This window comes from Rhinolophus sinicus, linkage group LG04 (assembly GCF_036562045.2).
Source record: "Rhinolophus sinicus isolate RSC01 linkage group LG04, ASM3656204v1, whole genome shotgun sequence".
NCBI lineage: Eukaryota > Metazoa > Chordata > Mammalia > Chiroptera > Rhinolophidae > Rhinolophus > Rhinolophus sinicus.
In genome coordinates this window covers 85,116,343-85,129,668 of record NC_133754.1, presented here as the reverse complement: position 1 = coordinate 85,129,668, position 13,326 = coordinate 85,116,343, and the positions used below count along the sequence as shown (strand labels likewise).

The 13,326-nt window shown below is 38.9% G+C and overlaps 1 protein-coding gene across 3 annotated transcripts in view; it reads right to left on the bottom strand.

Annotated features, from left to right (window-relative positions):
* Nucleotides 1-13,326, bottom strand: part of NEK5 (NIMA related kinase 5) — a 78,195-nt gene that overhangs the window by 32,231 nt on the left and 32,638 nt on the right. For 2 of the 3 annotated variants that reach the window (XM_074329904.1, XM_074329906.1), the window contains 6 exons: nucleotides 13,217-13,298; nucleotides 10,679-10,809; nucleotides 8,395-8,564; nucleotides 5,347-5,413; nucleotides 4,416-4,532; nucleotides 1,213-1,299 (listed from right to left, as the gene is read on the bottom strand). In XM_074329904.1, the coding sequence (XP_074186005.1) occupies nucleotides 1,213-1,299; nucleotides 4,416-4,532; nucleotides 5,347-5,413; nucleotides 8,395-8,564; nucleotides 10,679-10,809; nucleotides 13,217-13,298 (654 nt within the window). The remainder of the gene's footprint in view (nucleotides 1-1,212; nucleotides 1,300-4,415; nucleotides 4,533-5,346; nucleotides 5,414-8,394; nucleotides 8,565-10,678; nucleotides 10,810-13,216; nucleotides 13,299-13,326) is intronic. The other variant, XM_074329905.1, reaches the window with a different exon arrangement.

Sequence of the window (13,326 nt, the reverse complement as noted above, 5' to 3'; positions counted from 1 at the left end):
CGCGTGGATCTTTCAGAATGCTTTCCTCCTCAGCTCTGCCTCCTAAACTCCACTCCTTCCCAGACTCCACCTCTCTTCTTCCATGAAAACTTTCAGCCTGCTCATCCTTACTCCTATGGACTTTCGGAGCTTAACTATATTTGGTCTTATTCAAAAATTGCTTCCTATATGTGTGTCTTATCTTTCCAACTACTTATGAGTAGAAGAGCAGATGCTAGAAAGAGAACAGGTTTTAGAATCCGGTACTTAGTCTACCTTGTGTGGATGAGTTACTTAACTTTACTGTATGGGGAGTAAATAAGAGTATGTGAAAGCTCTAGTTCAGAGCCTGATACGTACAACTGAATTGTACCATACGCTCATCTCATCTGTATTAATTCATCTATAGGCACTCAGAGGTGGGGGAGATGGGAAGAGAAAGATCAACTTCAGCAGCGTCGATCATTTACTCAATGAGTGTGAGCTCAAGTGCAGGTGAGATGAGAGCCCAGCTGCATCTTGTCTGGTCTCCATGCCCACAGGTCTCGCATAGAGGCATATATATAATTAGAATTAGGATGACATAGTCACTTTATATATCTCACTTTTATATATAATCCAGGGCACTGAGAGTGTTGCTAGTGTTTAAATATCCGTGTGTTTTTCATATAACATGGTCTGCAAACACAGGCCAGCTATTTCATCAGGAGTTCTACTGAAAAAGCAGTGATCTGAGAGATGAAAAAATGACTTTCCAATGTGACACCCTAAAGGGATTTTCAGGAACGATCTCAACTGCACACAAATGTGTCTTGCATGGACTTTAGAATTTTCTCCCAGCATCTGAAACTATTCCACTAGTTGAATTCATTAAATGCTGTCTCTTTTCCCTACCTCATGAGCATGAATTTACTTACTGCATCTAATCCAGTCCTGGTGTAGTTTAGCTGCTCAGTCAATAGTTATTGACTGATTCATGAGAAAGACAATCAACAAGCATTTTTCATAACTGCCATTCCTAACTGAGAATCTCAGATATCCTCATCATCTGTGTAGCCTCAAGTAAACGATAACAAAGCAAAGCTTCAATTAAATCTGACAGCTTTCCTATTAAAAAAAGAGTTCACAAGATAGTTTTCTTTTCTATGAGATTGTTACTTTTAATGCCTGCTCAATTTAGTTAGCTCTAAATCAAGAGAACAAGGTTTTCTTTAGGAGAATGAATTTATTCACCTCCGGTTCACTCCCCATCTTCTTTCTAATTTCCTTCATATCATTGTGGTACTGTTGGCGTATTTCCTCTAACTGCTTCCAATATTTCTGCAAAGCAATCGCAATCCAAAATTTGTAAATGTTTGCAAACTACTTAACAAAATAATCTCGAGATAGCCTATGATTTAAAAATGTGTGACATATAATTAGAATTAGAAAACCTGTTGCTCCTAAAGACAATACTCCATCCGCCTTCCGTTTGGCTGTGGTACTTCACCCCGTGAGTGATACGGTGGCTTGGGGTGATCTCACGTTTATATATAATTTCAAATGCATGAATGACATACAATTCCTTTATATATCCCTGTCGTGCAGGGAGGCCTGCGGGGTCTCTGCTCCTGCTCCCCATACAAGAACGCAGGATATGGTGAGGCCAAAAAGGAACACCCACGGAGCCATAGGTAGGGGAGTCATACCACTATATTCTCTCTGGCGGCACTATACTCTCAATGGAGGCTGGATTCACACTGTCCGCAAACCGCCATCCACACTTGCCAGCCCAGCCGCCATCTTCTTGCTAGCCCCCATTCTTCCTCTCTTCCTCTTCTGCTAGCGTAGCCACAGCAGTTATATTGTGGCCAATGGCTCACTGGTTACAGCTGACGGCCAACTAGCCACAGCTGATGGCCATGCAATCACAGTTGGCCATTTACTACCTGAGCCAACACCTTTCTATGTGAGGCCGAGAGCCTGGAAACTACTTTTTGGGGCTCTGCCTCCACAATCCCACTTTTATATATAACCCTGTTACGGATAGAATTTTGTTCCCCCAGGAAAGACATGTTGGAGTCGTAATGCCCGGTAGTTCAGAAGGTGCCCTTATTTAGAGAGTGTCATTGCAGATATAATTAGCTGGGCTAAGATGTGGTCACACTGGACAGGCCCCTAATCCAGTATGACTCATGTCTTTTAAGAAGACAGCCGTGTGAAGACAGACACACAGAGGGAGAATGCCACATGACGACAGCCGAGAATAGAGATATCTAGCTGTAAGCCTAGAATTGCCAAAGATAGCTGACAAACCACCAGAAGCTAGAAAGAGGCAAAGAAAGGTTCCCCTCCAGCTTTCTGAGGGAGCGTGGCCCTGTGTGGGGACACAGCCAAGAGTGCAGTTTCCAGGCTCTTGGCCTCACGTGGAAAGGTGCTGGCTCAAGTAATAAACGGCCATCAACTGTGATTGGATGGCCATTAGCTTTGGCTAGTTGGCTGTCAGCTGTAACCAGTGAGCCATTGGCCACTAATATAACTGCTGTGGCTACGCTAGCAGAAAATGGAGGCTAGCAAGAAGATGGTGGCTGAGCTAGCAAGCGGCCGAGTGTGGACTGCGGATCATGTGGCTCCTGCTTCTTGTCTCTCCAACCCAGCTGCCAGCGAGACTATAGTGGTATGACTCCTCTATCTATGGCTCCATGGGTGTTCCGTTTTGGCCTCACCATATCCTGCGTTCTTATGTGGGGAGCGGGACCAGAGACCCCGCATGACACCCTGCATCAAAACAGGGTCTCCCGCACGACAAATGGTACAGCGAGCAGCGTATGGTGCCGGCCAAAGCTCTCCGAAAGGCGGTGGAGCAGTTTATGCGCATGAACACTCAGTCTCAGGAAGACCAGGAGGAGCAGCTGCCTGAGAGCTGGACCCCCATGGAGGGGTGAAAAGATGTGGATGGTTCCCCAACCAGCATAGGCCGGAGAAAGCGAAGGTCGTTGCGGCTCTGTGGGCTGGGAAGTGCTTGCTGAGGCAGCCTGGATACAGGACTTGTAGTCCCAGCAGGAAACGCTTGCTGAGTTCTCGGTGGAAGATGCGGGTGAGGTCAAGGTCGTCCCTCACCCCAGTTTGGGGAGGACTTGGAGCCCTTGCCCTGAGGAGAGGGAACACATTGTGAGGCCAACGCACAGCCCTGGCGAATGACTATGGACTATGGGGAATGGGCTCCATCCCTAATTTAATGGACCACTTGACTGTTTGCTTGGGAACATACCACCATGCAGTGGAACTGGCGGATGTTTGCTTTTGTGTCCCAACCGGCCGCCGTCGAGAATATGTGAGAAACCCTGGCTGTGCTCAGGAAGACTGGCTGTACCCAGAAAGAGTGGCAGTGCCCTGAGAGGCCTTGGCTGTGTCCAGGAAGTCTGGCTGTGCCCAGAGAGAGTGGTAGTGCCCTGGGAGGCCCTGGCTGTGTCCGGGGAGACTGGTGGTACCCTAAGAAGTCCAGGAAGTCTGGCTATGCCCAGAAGGACTGGTGGTGCCCTGAGAAACCCTGGCTGTGCCAGAGAGCCTGGCTGTGTCCAGGATATTGCATTCACCTCCAGGCTCCTCGCACAGGGCCCCTTGCGGAAGACGCTTGTCGTGTAGATTGTGAGGCGAGACCCTGTAGAGGTGAAGTGTGGGGACAGAGTCAGGAGTGCAGTTTCCAGGGTCTCGCCCTCATGTGGAAAAGTGCTCACTCAGGTAGTAAATGGCCATAACCTGTGATTGGATCGCCATCAGCTGTGGCTCGTTGGCTGTCAGCTGTAACCAGTGAGCCATTGGCCACTAATATAACTGCTGTGGCTACGCTAGCAGCAAATGGAAGGTAGCAAAAAGATGATGGCTGAGCTAGTAAGCGGTGGAGTGTGGATTGCGGATTGTGTGGCTCCTACTTCCTGTGTCTCCAACCCAGCTCCCAGAGAGACTATAGTGGTATGACTCCCCTATCTATGGCTCCATGGATGTTCCTTTTTGGCCTCACCATGTCCTGCGTTCTTATGTGGGGAGCAAGACCAGAGACCCCGCATGACACCCTGCATGACACCATGCCAACACTGTGATTTTCGACTTCGGTAAGACAATAAACTTCTGTTGCTTTAAACCACTCAGTTTGTTGTAGTTTAAGGAAGTGAATACAAATTTCAAAACTGTTAATGATGGCAATTACGTTCTCAATCCAAGGTCAAAAGCCTTATGAACTTCGCTCTGCTGCATTCTCAGAGAAGGTGAGATATATATCTCTGTATCCCCTAAAACCTCCAGTATGCTGCTTCACAGGAGTGTGCAAAACAAGTATTTGTGCAACAGGCTCTCACAGGCATGTACTGTAGACAGTAAAAGCAATACGCTATTACAATACAAAAGACAATGATATAAGTTAAGTACAGGGGTGGCCCTGGAATCAGACTGTTTTTAACCTGTTCCTTCATTTTGTTTCTCTTGAACAGCCGCTCCTGGCGTCTAGGCTCTTCTCCGTTACTTCTTAGTTCTTGTCTTCTGTTGTGATTTGGCTCAGCAGAAGATGGACGAAGACCCTATTATGTGAATGAAGTAATTTGTAAAACATACTTGCATTTTGGAAACATATTCTGATTTGACCTTGACTTTTTTCTTTAATAAGAATTACATCACCAATCAAACTCAGTATTTAGGAGTCTCTTGTAGTGAACAGTAGAATTTTCTTAAGCATGAAATACTTAAAAATTACAGAAAATTAATAAAACTATTTGTGTTATTTATCTAAAACAATGCTACCATATGAAATACCTAGATTCATTTTCTGAACTGGCAAATTAACTGTTAAATTAAAAATTCAGTAAAAGTTTAGCAACCCCTGAAGCATGAGATTAGATTAGGGAAATAGAACTGGAGCTATTTAGCAATTCAAAATAAGAGCAATACAAACAGGATGCATACCCAGTCTCCCTCAGCCCCTAAATTTTGACACTATACTTAATGGTAAAGGTTAACTTTTATTTCAAATAAAATACAGTACTCCCTTTTTAAAAATGTGTAGAATTCTAATAAAATAGAATCAAAGAATTGTAGCAGTGAAGGGGAACTCATCGACTCCAAAACTATCATTTATAGAAAAGGAAACTGAGTCTCAGAGAGGTTGCATGACCTGCCTAAGATCACACAGCAAGTGTTAGAGCCAGCAAAGACAAGCCAATCTTCCCAGACCCTGGTTCAAGTCTATTCCAATTACTCTTCTTTAAGCTATTAAAAAACTAAGGTGGAGGGGAGACTTGATCTTCAATGTGGAATGAACTTTGCCTTATGGATCCATGAATATTTGTGAACAGACACGATTAGGAAATTCCCAATTGCCTCTCATATTTTACTCACCAATTGCTTTTCCACTTTTAACTTATACTGTTGCGCTTCTAATTTCCTCTGAAGGTATTCAGCAGGCCTTAGGAAATGAAAATGCTCAGCTTGAGTAGAAATTTTAACCAGTCTTAGACATCGATTTCACCCGCGGATTTTCAGGTTAGTAATAAGAGTCACAATTCACCTGTGACATGAAGTTCTGAGTTCAAGAAGTAGTTCAAAGTTTCAGAGTGTGTACATTGGGAAAGAAGATCTTTAGAATCAAGAAGGAAGGGAGATAAAGAGAATCGTGATAATTGGGGATACAGAAGAAAATAAAACAGAAAAACTTTGATCCAGTGATTTTTCTTCAGGGCTGGATCAGTCCTTTCAGAGTCCACAATACGTTGCAGGGAAAAAAACAAACCCATATTAGGATCTTCTCATGCCCTGTGCAGGTATCTAATCCACAGTCTTGACAACCCTGACTTGACTGATGGTTGCTAGTCTGTTTCCTGCACTACACTCTGAGCTCAGCAAGAGTAGGATGGTATCCCATCACTTTACTTCTACCCCTCATGCTGGCATATAAATGCTTTATGAATAAAAAAATGAGGCTTTAGCTGAATCACAATGTTTAAGGTGTTTTTCCAGCACAATTCTGGTCAAACCATTTTCAGGTTTATACCTATGTTCTATATGTTTATCTTTTTTGCAGAATTTCCTGCTAAGAATTCCTGTCATTACTAATTGTTAAATGAAAACTACCACATTTCAGATAATAGTATGACCTACGAGCATATGACCAAGTTGTTTGGAAAGGCAGGACTATCATTTCAGAAATAACTTCTTCAGGAACATCATGATGAGCAGTCCGCAGTTTATGAAGAGTCAAATTAATAAGTCAGTCGTTCAGAAATGGGACGGAACAGGCAGCTAGTTAAGGTCTCTGGGCCTTAGTTCCTCATATATAAAACGAGCACAATGCTATCTCATAGGGATTGATAATGAAGATGAGACGAGATTAGGTGTGTGCAGGTGCCTGGCCAGTGTCTGACACAAATAGTGCTGGAATCAAATGGGGCTAACGTGTAGCACTCACCTCTCTCAGAAACCTAAGTGGCGTGTATAACAATATCTCCATGAGAAAAACTATTCAGTCACACAGGGGCTTTCCAAAATACATTCTGTATCTCTGTTTGTCTCTGTCACACACACACACACACACACATCCCAACTCTACACAGATTCCTCTTCCTCCAGACAGGTATATCAAGACTGGATTCCCATGTAACCTGAGCTCAGATAGAAAGGAAAGCGGGGGGTGTGGGCCTACAAGAACAATGAGGAGGGGGTTACTGGTCAAGTCATCAGAAGGGCATCCTGGGATACAGTAGGATGAGGACTGTGATGGGCAGCATACAGGAAACAGAAGGGCTTTTCTACCATGTTATGTGAGAGTTTGGGGGATAAAATCATAAATAATGAAAATAATTGATAGTTTGACAGCTCTCATATCTAGACAAAGAGTGGGAGACATTTTCCCAGTGACTGAGAACAGGCAAGGGAGTTTTGTGGCTTCACCTATGCAAAATATATATCACTCATTAGTAGAATCTTATATGAACATTATAATTTGAACTAGTGGAACACATACCCTGTTTCCCCGAAAGTAAGACCTAGCCAGACAATTAGCTCTAATGCATCATTTAGAGCAAAAAATTAATATAAGACCCTGTATTATATTACATAGACACGGTTTTGTTATATAACACCCGGTCTTACATTAATTTTTGCTCCAAAAGACACATTAGAGTTGATTGTCCAGCTAGGTCTTATTTTCGGGGAAACATGGTAACTTTGGATGGTCATGGAAGTCATTAAAAATGTGTTATGAAGATGGATGAAAGTATAATGGCACCCAATATCTTTAAAAATAAAGTGTCTATTCTTCCCATAGCTAATGTTTTCATTAGCTATCTGATGGGCTCACCATCACATAGTCTCTTGTATTTTTCATTATTTATCCAAAATTTCAACAATAAGTAAGTCACCAAAAGTTAGCAAATTCCCAACCCTGAAAGAAAAAAATGTGATGGCAAAACCACTATTTAAAAATGACTCTCAGACTTAGGTCTTCAAGCCTATGGATGGATGTCAATTATTCTGAATGCAGGAACACTGACATTGGTGTGAAATAAATAACAGAAAATATTGTAGATATGCAGAAATTTGTTATGGAGTAAATTTTTTGAAAGTCTGCCATAAAAGCAGTTTAAGTATTTTCTTTCTAATACATCCATATTCTGAAAATTCCCAAGAATATAAACGTTGAATGAAATATATTTCACTTTCAATATGTCTCAAATTATAATTTGATTATAATTTAATTATTATTGATGAATATGAATAACCTCTTGGAAAAAGTGATAAATATACAACAACTTTCATGAGAAATTTACTTGAAGAAAGGAAAAAAACATTAAAAATTCAAGAGTATGAATCTGTGCCCATAGTTAAACGACTGTATGAGTAAGAAGATAAACTACATCAGATTTGAGATGAAAAAGGGTCAAGGGATTACTGGGGTATAACTTCATAAATTATATAAATGTGTAATCACTACGTTGTACATCTGAAACTAATATAATATTGTATGTCAACTGTAATTAAAAAATTAAAAATTTTTAATAAAAATTTAAAAAAGAAAATGGGTCAAGGGAACTATGAATTAAGTACCATGTTCCCCTGAAAATAAGACCTAGCCTGACCACCAGCTCTAATGCGTCTTTTAGAGCAAAAATTAATATAAGACCCGGTCTTATTTTACTATACTATAAGACCCGGTCTAATATAATGTAATATAATATAATACTGAGTCTTATATTAATTTTTGCTCCAAAAGGCGCTTTAGAGCTGATGGTTAGGTTAGGTCTTATTTTCGGGGAAACACGGTATATAAAATGAAGAGTTTGGAAGTTCTTAGATTATTTTAGGAGAATTTGGAAGGATTGCAGAGTAAAGAATATTGATATATCAAGATGTTTTCAGAGGAACAAAGTTTCAGTTAGACTGTCATGTTACCATTGACCTGGTGATGGGCTGTGGCTTTCTTCCTCAATTCCAGTATCTTTTTGAGGGAAACAATGGTAACTTGGTTCGTGGGCTCTCTTCCTCAACATGTCAAGTTGAGCATAGTAATAATCATAATGGCCACACACTGCAGCAGGTTTGGGCCTTTCTACCATTTTTATCTGGGATTAAAAAGAAGAGAGAAGATTTTTAAAAATACATAATACAAATCTATAATGATTGACGGTTTGATAGTGACTGTAGCTAAGACAAGGCACTGAAGGTATATTTTTGTTGTTTTTGCTCTAGAATTGTTTTTAGATTAAAATAATCTTAGAATCCCCAAATCCTAGAATTGAAAAAGATTTTAGAAGTCTGCAATATGGTAGTTTATAATTTTGCTAGGGTGTGGTATGAATTATGCATACTTCATGGCTAGTACATCAAAAATACTTAGCTAGGGAGTACACCTAGCCCATCCAAGATCTGAAACTAAACTCAGTATTTTCATTTTCTGTTTTTCATAAACTTATTTACACCTTTCTGTACTTTATGGAAGAATAAATGTTGTTGTGCAACTCACAAATTTGGGGATTTGCAACATTTTAAGTTCAAATAAATTGACTAAAGACAAAATGTCACGAGTTGAAGAAAACAAAATTATGAGTTATTTAGTCATTCTTCCCCAGTAAACACAAGGAAAGTCATGTAACAGCTGTAACAGACACGTTGCCATCCCACATTATACCTCACCACCCTTCCCAACCAGAACAGAATGAGAGGAGGAGAACCAGACACAAATGTTTATCTTAGAGTTCAGTAGACACCAATGAGGTAGAAGACGAGAATCAGACCAAATTAACACATGAAAACCAGTCAACACCTTGTTGCTAAATGGCAAAGTAGGGTCAATTTAACATTAATCAGAACAATTCTGCCTACTCAACAGCTGGTAACAAAAGAGAAAAAGAAGGTCAAACTATTGGGAAGACCTAGACCTGGCAGTTGGAAACCAAACAAATTTCCTCACTGTAAAAAGTAACATACTATATTTTTTTCTTTTTAATGCTATGTGGTTTTTTTCATGTATTTTTAATATTTTATATATTAATTTTATATTTATATGTATAAATATGTATTAGATTGAACCAGAGTTATAGATATTTGACTATCTTCAACTTATAAAAAGGTACTCTCATATTTCTATTTAAATATTAAACATACAAAATTTGATTTATTAATCTAAACATAAATTATGTATTTATATTTTAAATATTTAAAGTATGAAGTAGTTTTCTTAGTTTTATAATTTTACCTATATTCAACCCAAAAGAAGGTTGAAAAATGGTTGGAAATAAAGAAAAATGTTGGAAGGAAATAAACAGCTTCTTTAGGATTTTCTCTAAAATCCCAAATGGTAACAGAATCAGAGATGGTTCCTGTGGAGACGCATTCATTTCATTGTATTAGCAGAAGCTTGCAAAGGATTAGAAAAATGCCAATTTAATCTCCTAACTTAATATCTTTTAGATATTTTTTCTCTCCTACAGGCCTGCCACAGAATATTCTAAATCACAACATACTTTTAAAATTTCTTTCATAAAGTTAAACCACCTTCTAGCAAATGAAGAGTGGTAATTTAATAGTTTAAAAAAAATCTATTTATACATTAACACATTACCTAAAATGTCTATATAGCAAGTAAACACTTAGTAAATGTACTTCTAAATGGTCCTCTAATTATACCACGAGCCTTCTTTAAAAATACACTTCTTCAATTAAGAAATAATAACCATTTTATTATTTATTTACCAGAAGCATTTCACTAGCATGAACTAAAAGATTCAACACTCTGCTGAAGTGGCTTCAAATCACTAAGCATAAAGAATCTCTAGGAAAAGATCAATGATTATATAATTTTAAAAAATCCCTCAATTATATATAACATGTCAGAATTAAGAGTACGAAATGCATGTTTTTTGCCACTACGCTACTCATTTGTCTTATATAGGAAAACTCTATTTATTTAAAGAAATTAAAAGAATTCTAGTTATAAAAAGGAAACTAAAACTAATGTATACAATACTTGTAAGACAATATAGCATTGTTTTAAAAAAAATAACAACTAGAAGTTGTCAGGTGTATTACCAGTCTAATGCTCATTACAGAAATACGTTATTAGAAGTTCAAAACTGGTGGATTCCAAAGTAATGACCTTGTACCTCTTGAATATGTGCAAGTAAGCTTATAGAATATACTATCTGCTAAAAAACCAGAATGGTTTAGTACGACTTACAGATGGCTTCTGGGCTCCAACTGGTGGTCTCCATTCATTTCTATACACTATATCCTTCCTTTTAATTGGCACTGATATCCTTGATCTTGGGACACACTTCCCCTGGAATCGCACTTTCTGTGTTTCAGAATCTTATTTCACCAAAATAAAATAAGTTCAATTTTTAAAAATTTCCACATCTTTAATATTGATGCTTGTGAGGGTATAAACATAAAAGATATTTCATAGCACAGTAAGTTTACCCAGAGACATTTATTCCCAGTGACAGAAGTACTGATGGAAAATTATTATGCCTTTTCTTTGAACGGAGAAAACTATTTTTTCCAGGATTCCTTTAGATATAATACTACTTAAAAAAATATTAAGAATTAATGTTAACATTTACAGAAACAATATGCAAAAGATAATGGCACAAGTAATTAAAAGTAGTCATCAGAGCTTGGATTATCAGGCCACACCATTCATGTCACATTGTTGTTTGTAATGTATGTGGTGCGATCAAAAATACAGTGAATGCGGGTGCTGAGTGCCATCCAACAGAAAGGCAGGAATCTTCAATATAGGAACAGCTCATCCAACCTTAGTAACAGTGTATGATAAGTTTCAACTTGTTTAGTGAAGACAAGTTTCAACTTGTTTAGTGAAGTCAGTCAGTCGGGTGTGAGCTAGGGTTGAGAGACGGTGGGTTTTAAAGTGCGCCATAGCTTTTTTTGTGCCAGCTCTCTCTCTGACACTTGAGCTCTCTTGCCCTCGCTCTCTTCCCCTCCCTCTCTCTCCCTTCTCCCCTACATCAACGAGGCCTGTTCTCTTCCCTGAGCACATATCACTAACACCAGAGGCTTAGGTCTCTCTCTCCAACCTTGGCTAGGCCTGTTCTCTTCCCTGAGAATGTATCGCTAATAAACGCTGCTTGCATATTAATCAGCTTGGTGACCTTTGTTTCTTCACTGTGTCAAGAAGAATCCAGACTCCCCTAACATTTGGACAAGAGTCCACCATTTTCCCAGAATGTCAGCATTCTGAATAAACCTGCTTTTCTTTCCACCAAAAAAATAGTAATAATGGTAAAGTGTGCCATAAATCATGGATCATGAACAATGCATTAAATGAAATTTTGTGTCACACATCACTTCTGGTGTGGCAATTTCTGTCAAATAAAAACATTATGGTGTGTCCTCATCCACCTTATTCACCAGATCTGGCACTGTGCGACTTCTGGCTCTTCCCCAAAGGCAAAATGACCATGAAAGGTAAACATTTTGAATCAATTCAGGACATTGAAGCAGCCATGACAGCGCAACTAAAGATACTCACAAAAGAGGACTTCCAGAACTACTTCAGAAAGTGGCAAGAATGATGGCATAAGTGTGTTCAAAGTGAGGGGGAGTATTTTGAGGGGGATTAATGGTAATGTGTCTTTTACTGTAATTTTTTAAATTTAAATAATTTTTTTTATTTAAACATTCACCATAGTTTTTTATGACACCTCGTCATTTAGTAAGTCTTTTAAAATGTTTGTTGCCATCAAAATCTGTTCTTGTTTTCCTATCTTTCCTGTATTAGAAGTGTTTACAATGTACTTTCTCTCATCCTTTACTTATTTACTTTCTAAACATTCTAAACCTAAACCAACACATAACAGTGTCAAATCAAATTGAACATGGTAACGGGGCTCATTCGTTCATTTTGCCTCCAAAACTTTCCTCAATTTTAGTTTCTGTACCACAGTGGATATTATTTCCCTATCACTGATTCCTTGGAGACATTTTCTACTTCTCCTTATCCTTTAAGTTCAGACATTTGATTTTGGCTCAACCCTGCTCCTCTTAATTTCACAACATAACTGAATTAGTAATTTTCTTTAATCTCTCTCTCTCTCTCTCTCTCTCTCTCTCTCTCTCTCTCTCTCTCTCTCACACACACACACACACACACACACACACACACACTTCATCACTTCATCAGCTGATTCCTGACATTAAAATTTTCTCTACTTATAATTATCATAAAGTATCACGTGCTTTCTTTGGGAGGTCACATAATAACAGTCCTTCTACTGTTACTGATTAGGTCCAAAATCCTACCTTAAGCTCCAATGGGCCTTTCTGAGAGAATTCTTAATCACCAGTCTATCCTCTTTATTAAAAAAAAAAAAAAAAAAAAGCTTCATCTCATCATCAGGTCTGTCTGTGAACCTTTTCTTACTCTTGATCCCTTACCTACACAAAAGTTTGGATTCTACATCTTCAAACATCTCTTCTTTAGCAAATTTACTGCTTCATGAAGTTTTCCTGACTAATAAGCAGAGAGAAGATGCTTCTTCCAGGTCATACATGAAGTAGATATATAGGCACACCCAGCAGTCACCACTGGACAAGATAATTTTCCTCTTGCTTATATTGCTCATATTTTTTAAATGTCCATGTTCAATATATTTGGTGACATTTCCCTGCTAATGTTGTCAGCCATATATTATGACTCACCATGTGACACACAGGTAATAAATGCTTTTTGATTGCATAGTTAAATCATTCGTACCTTGGGCCACCTTCCCAGCAGGTTGAGAAACTGATGATCTTGCTCGACATACGAGGTTGTGATTAAATTCTTCCTGAATGACCTAAAATTGAACATGAGTCAATGACCTG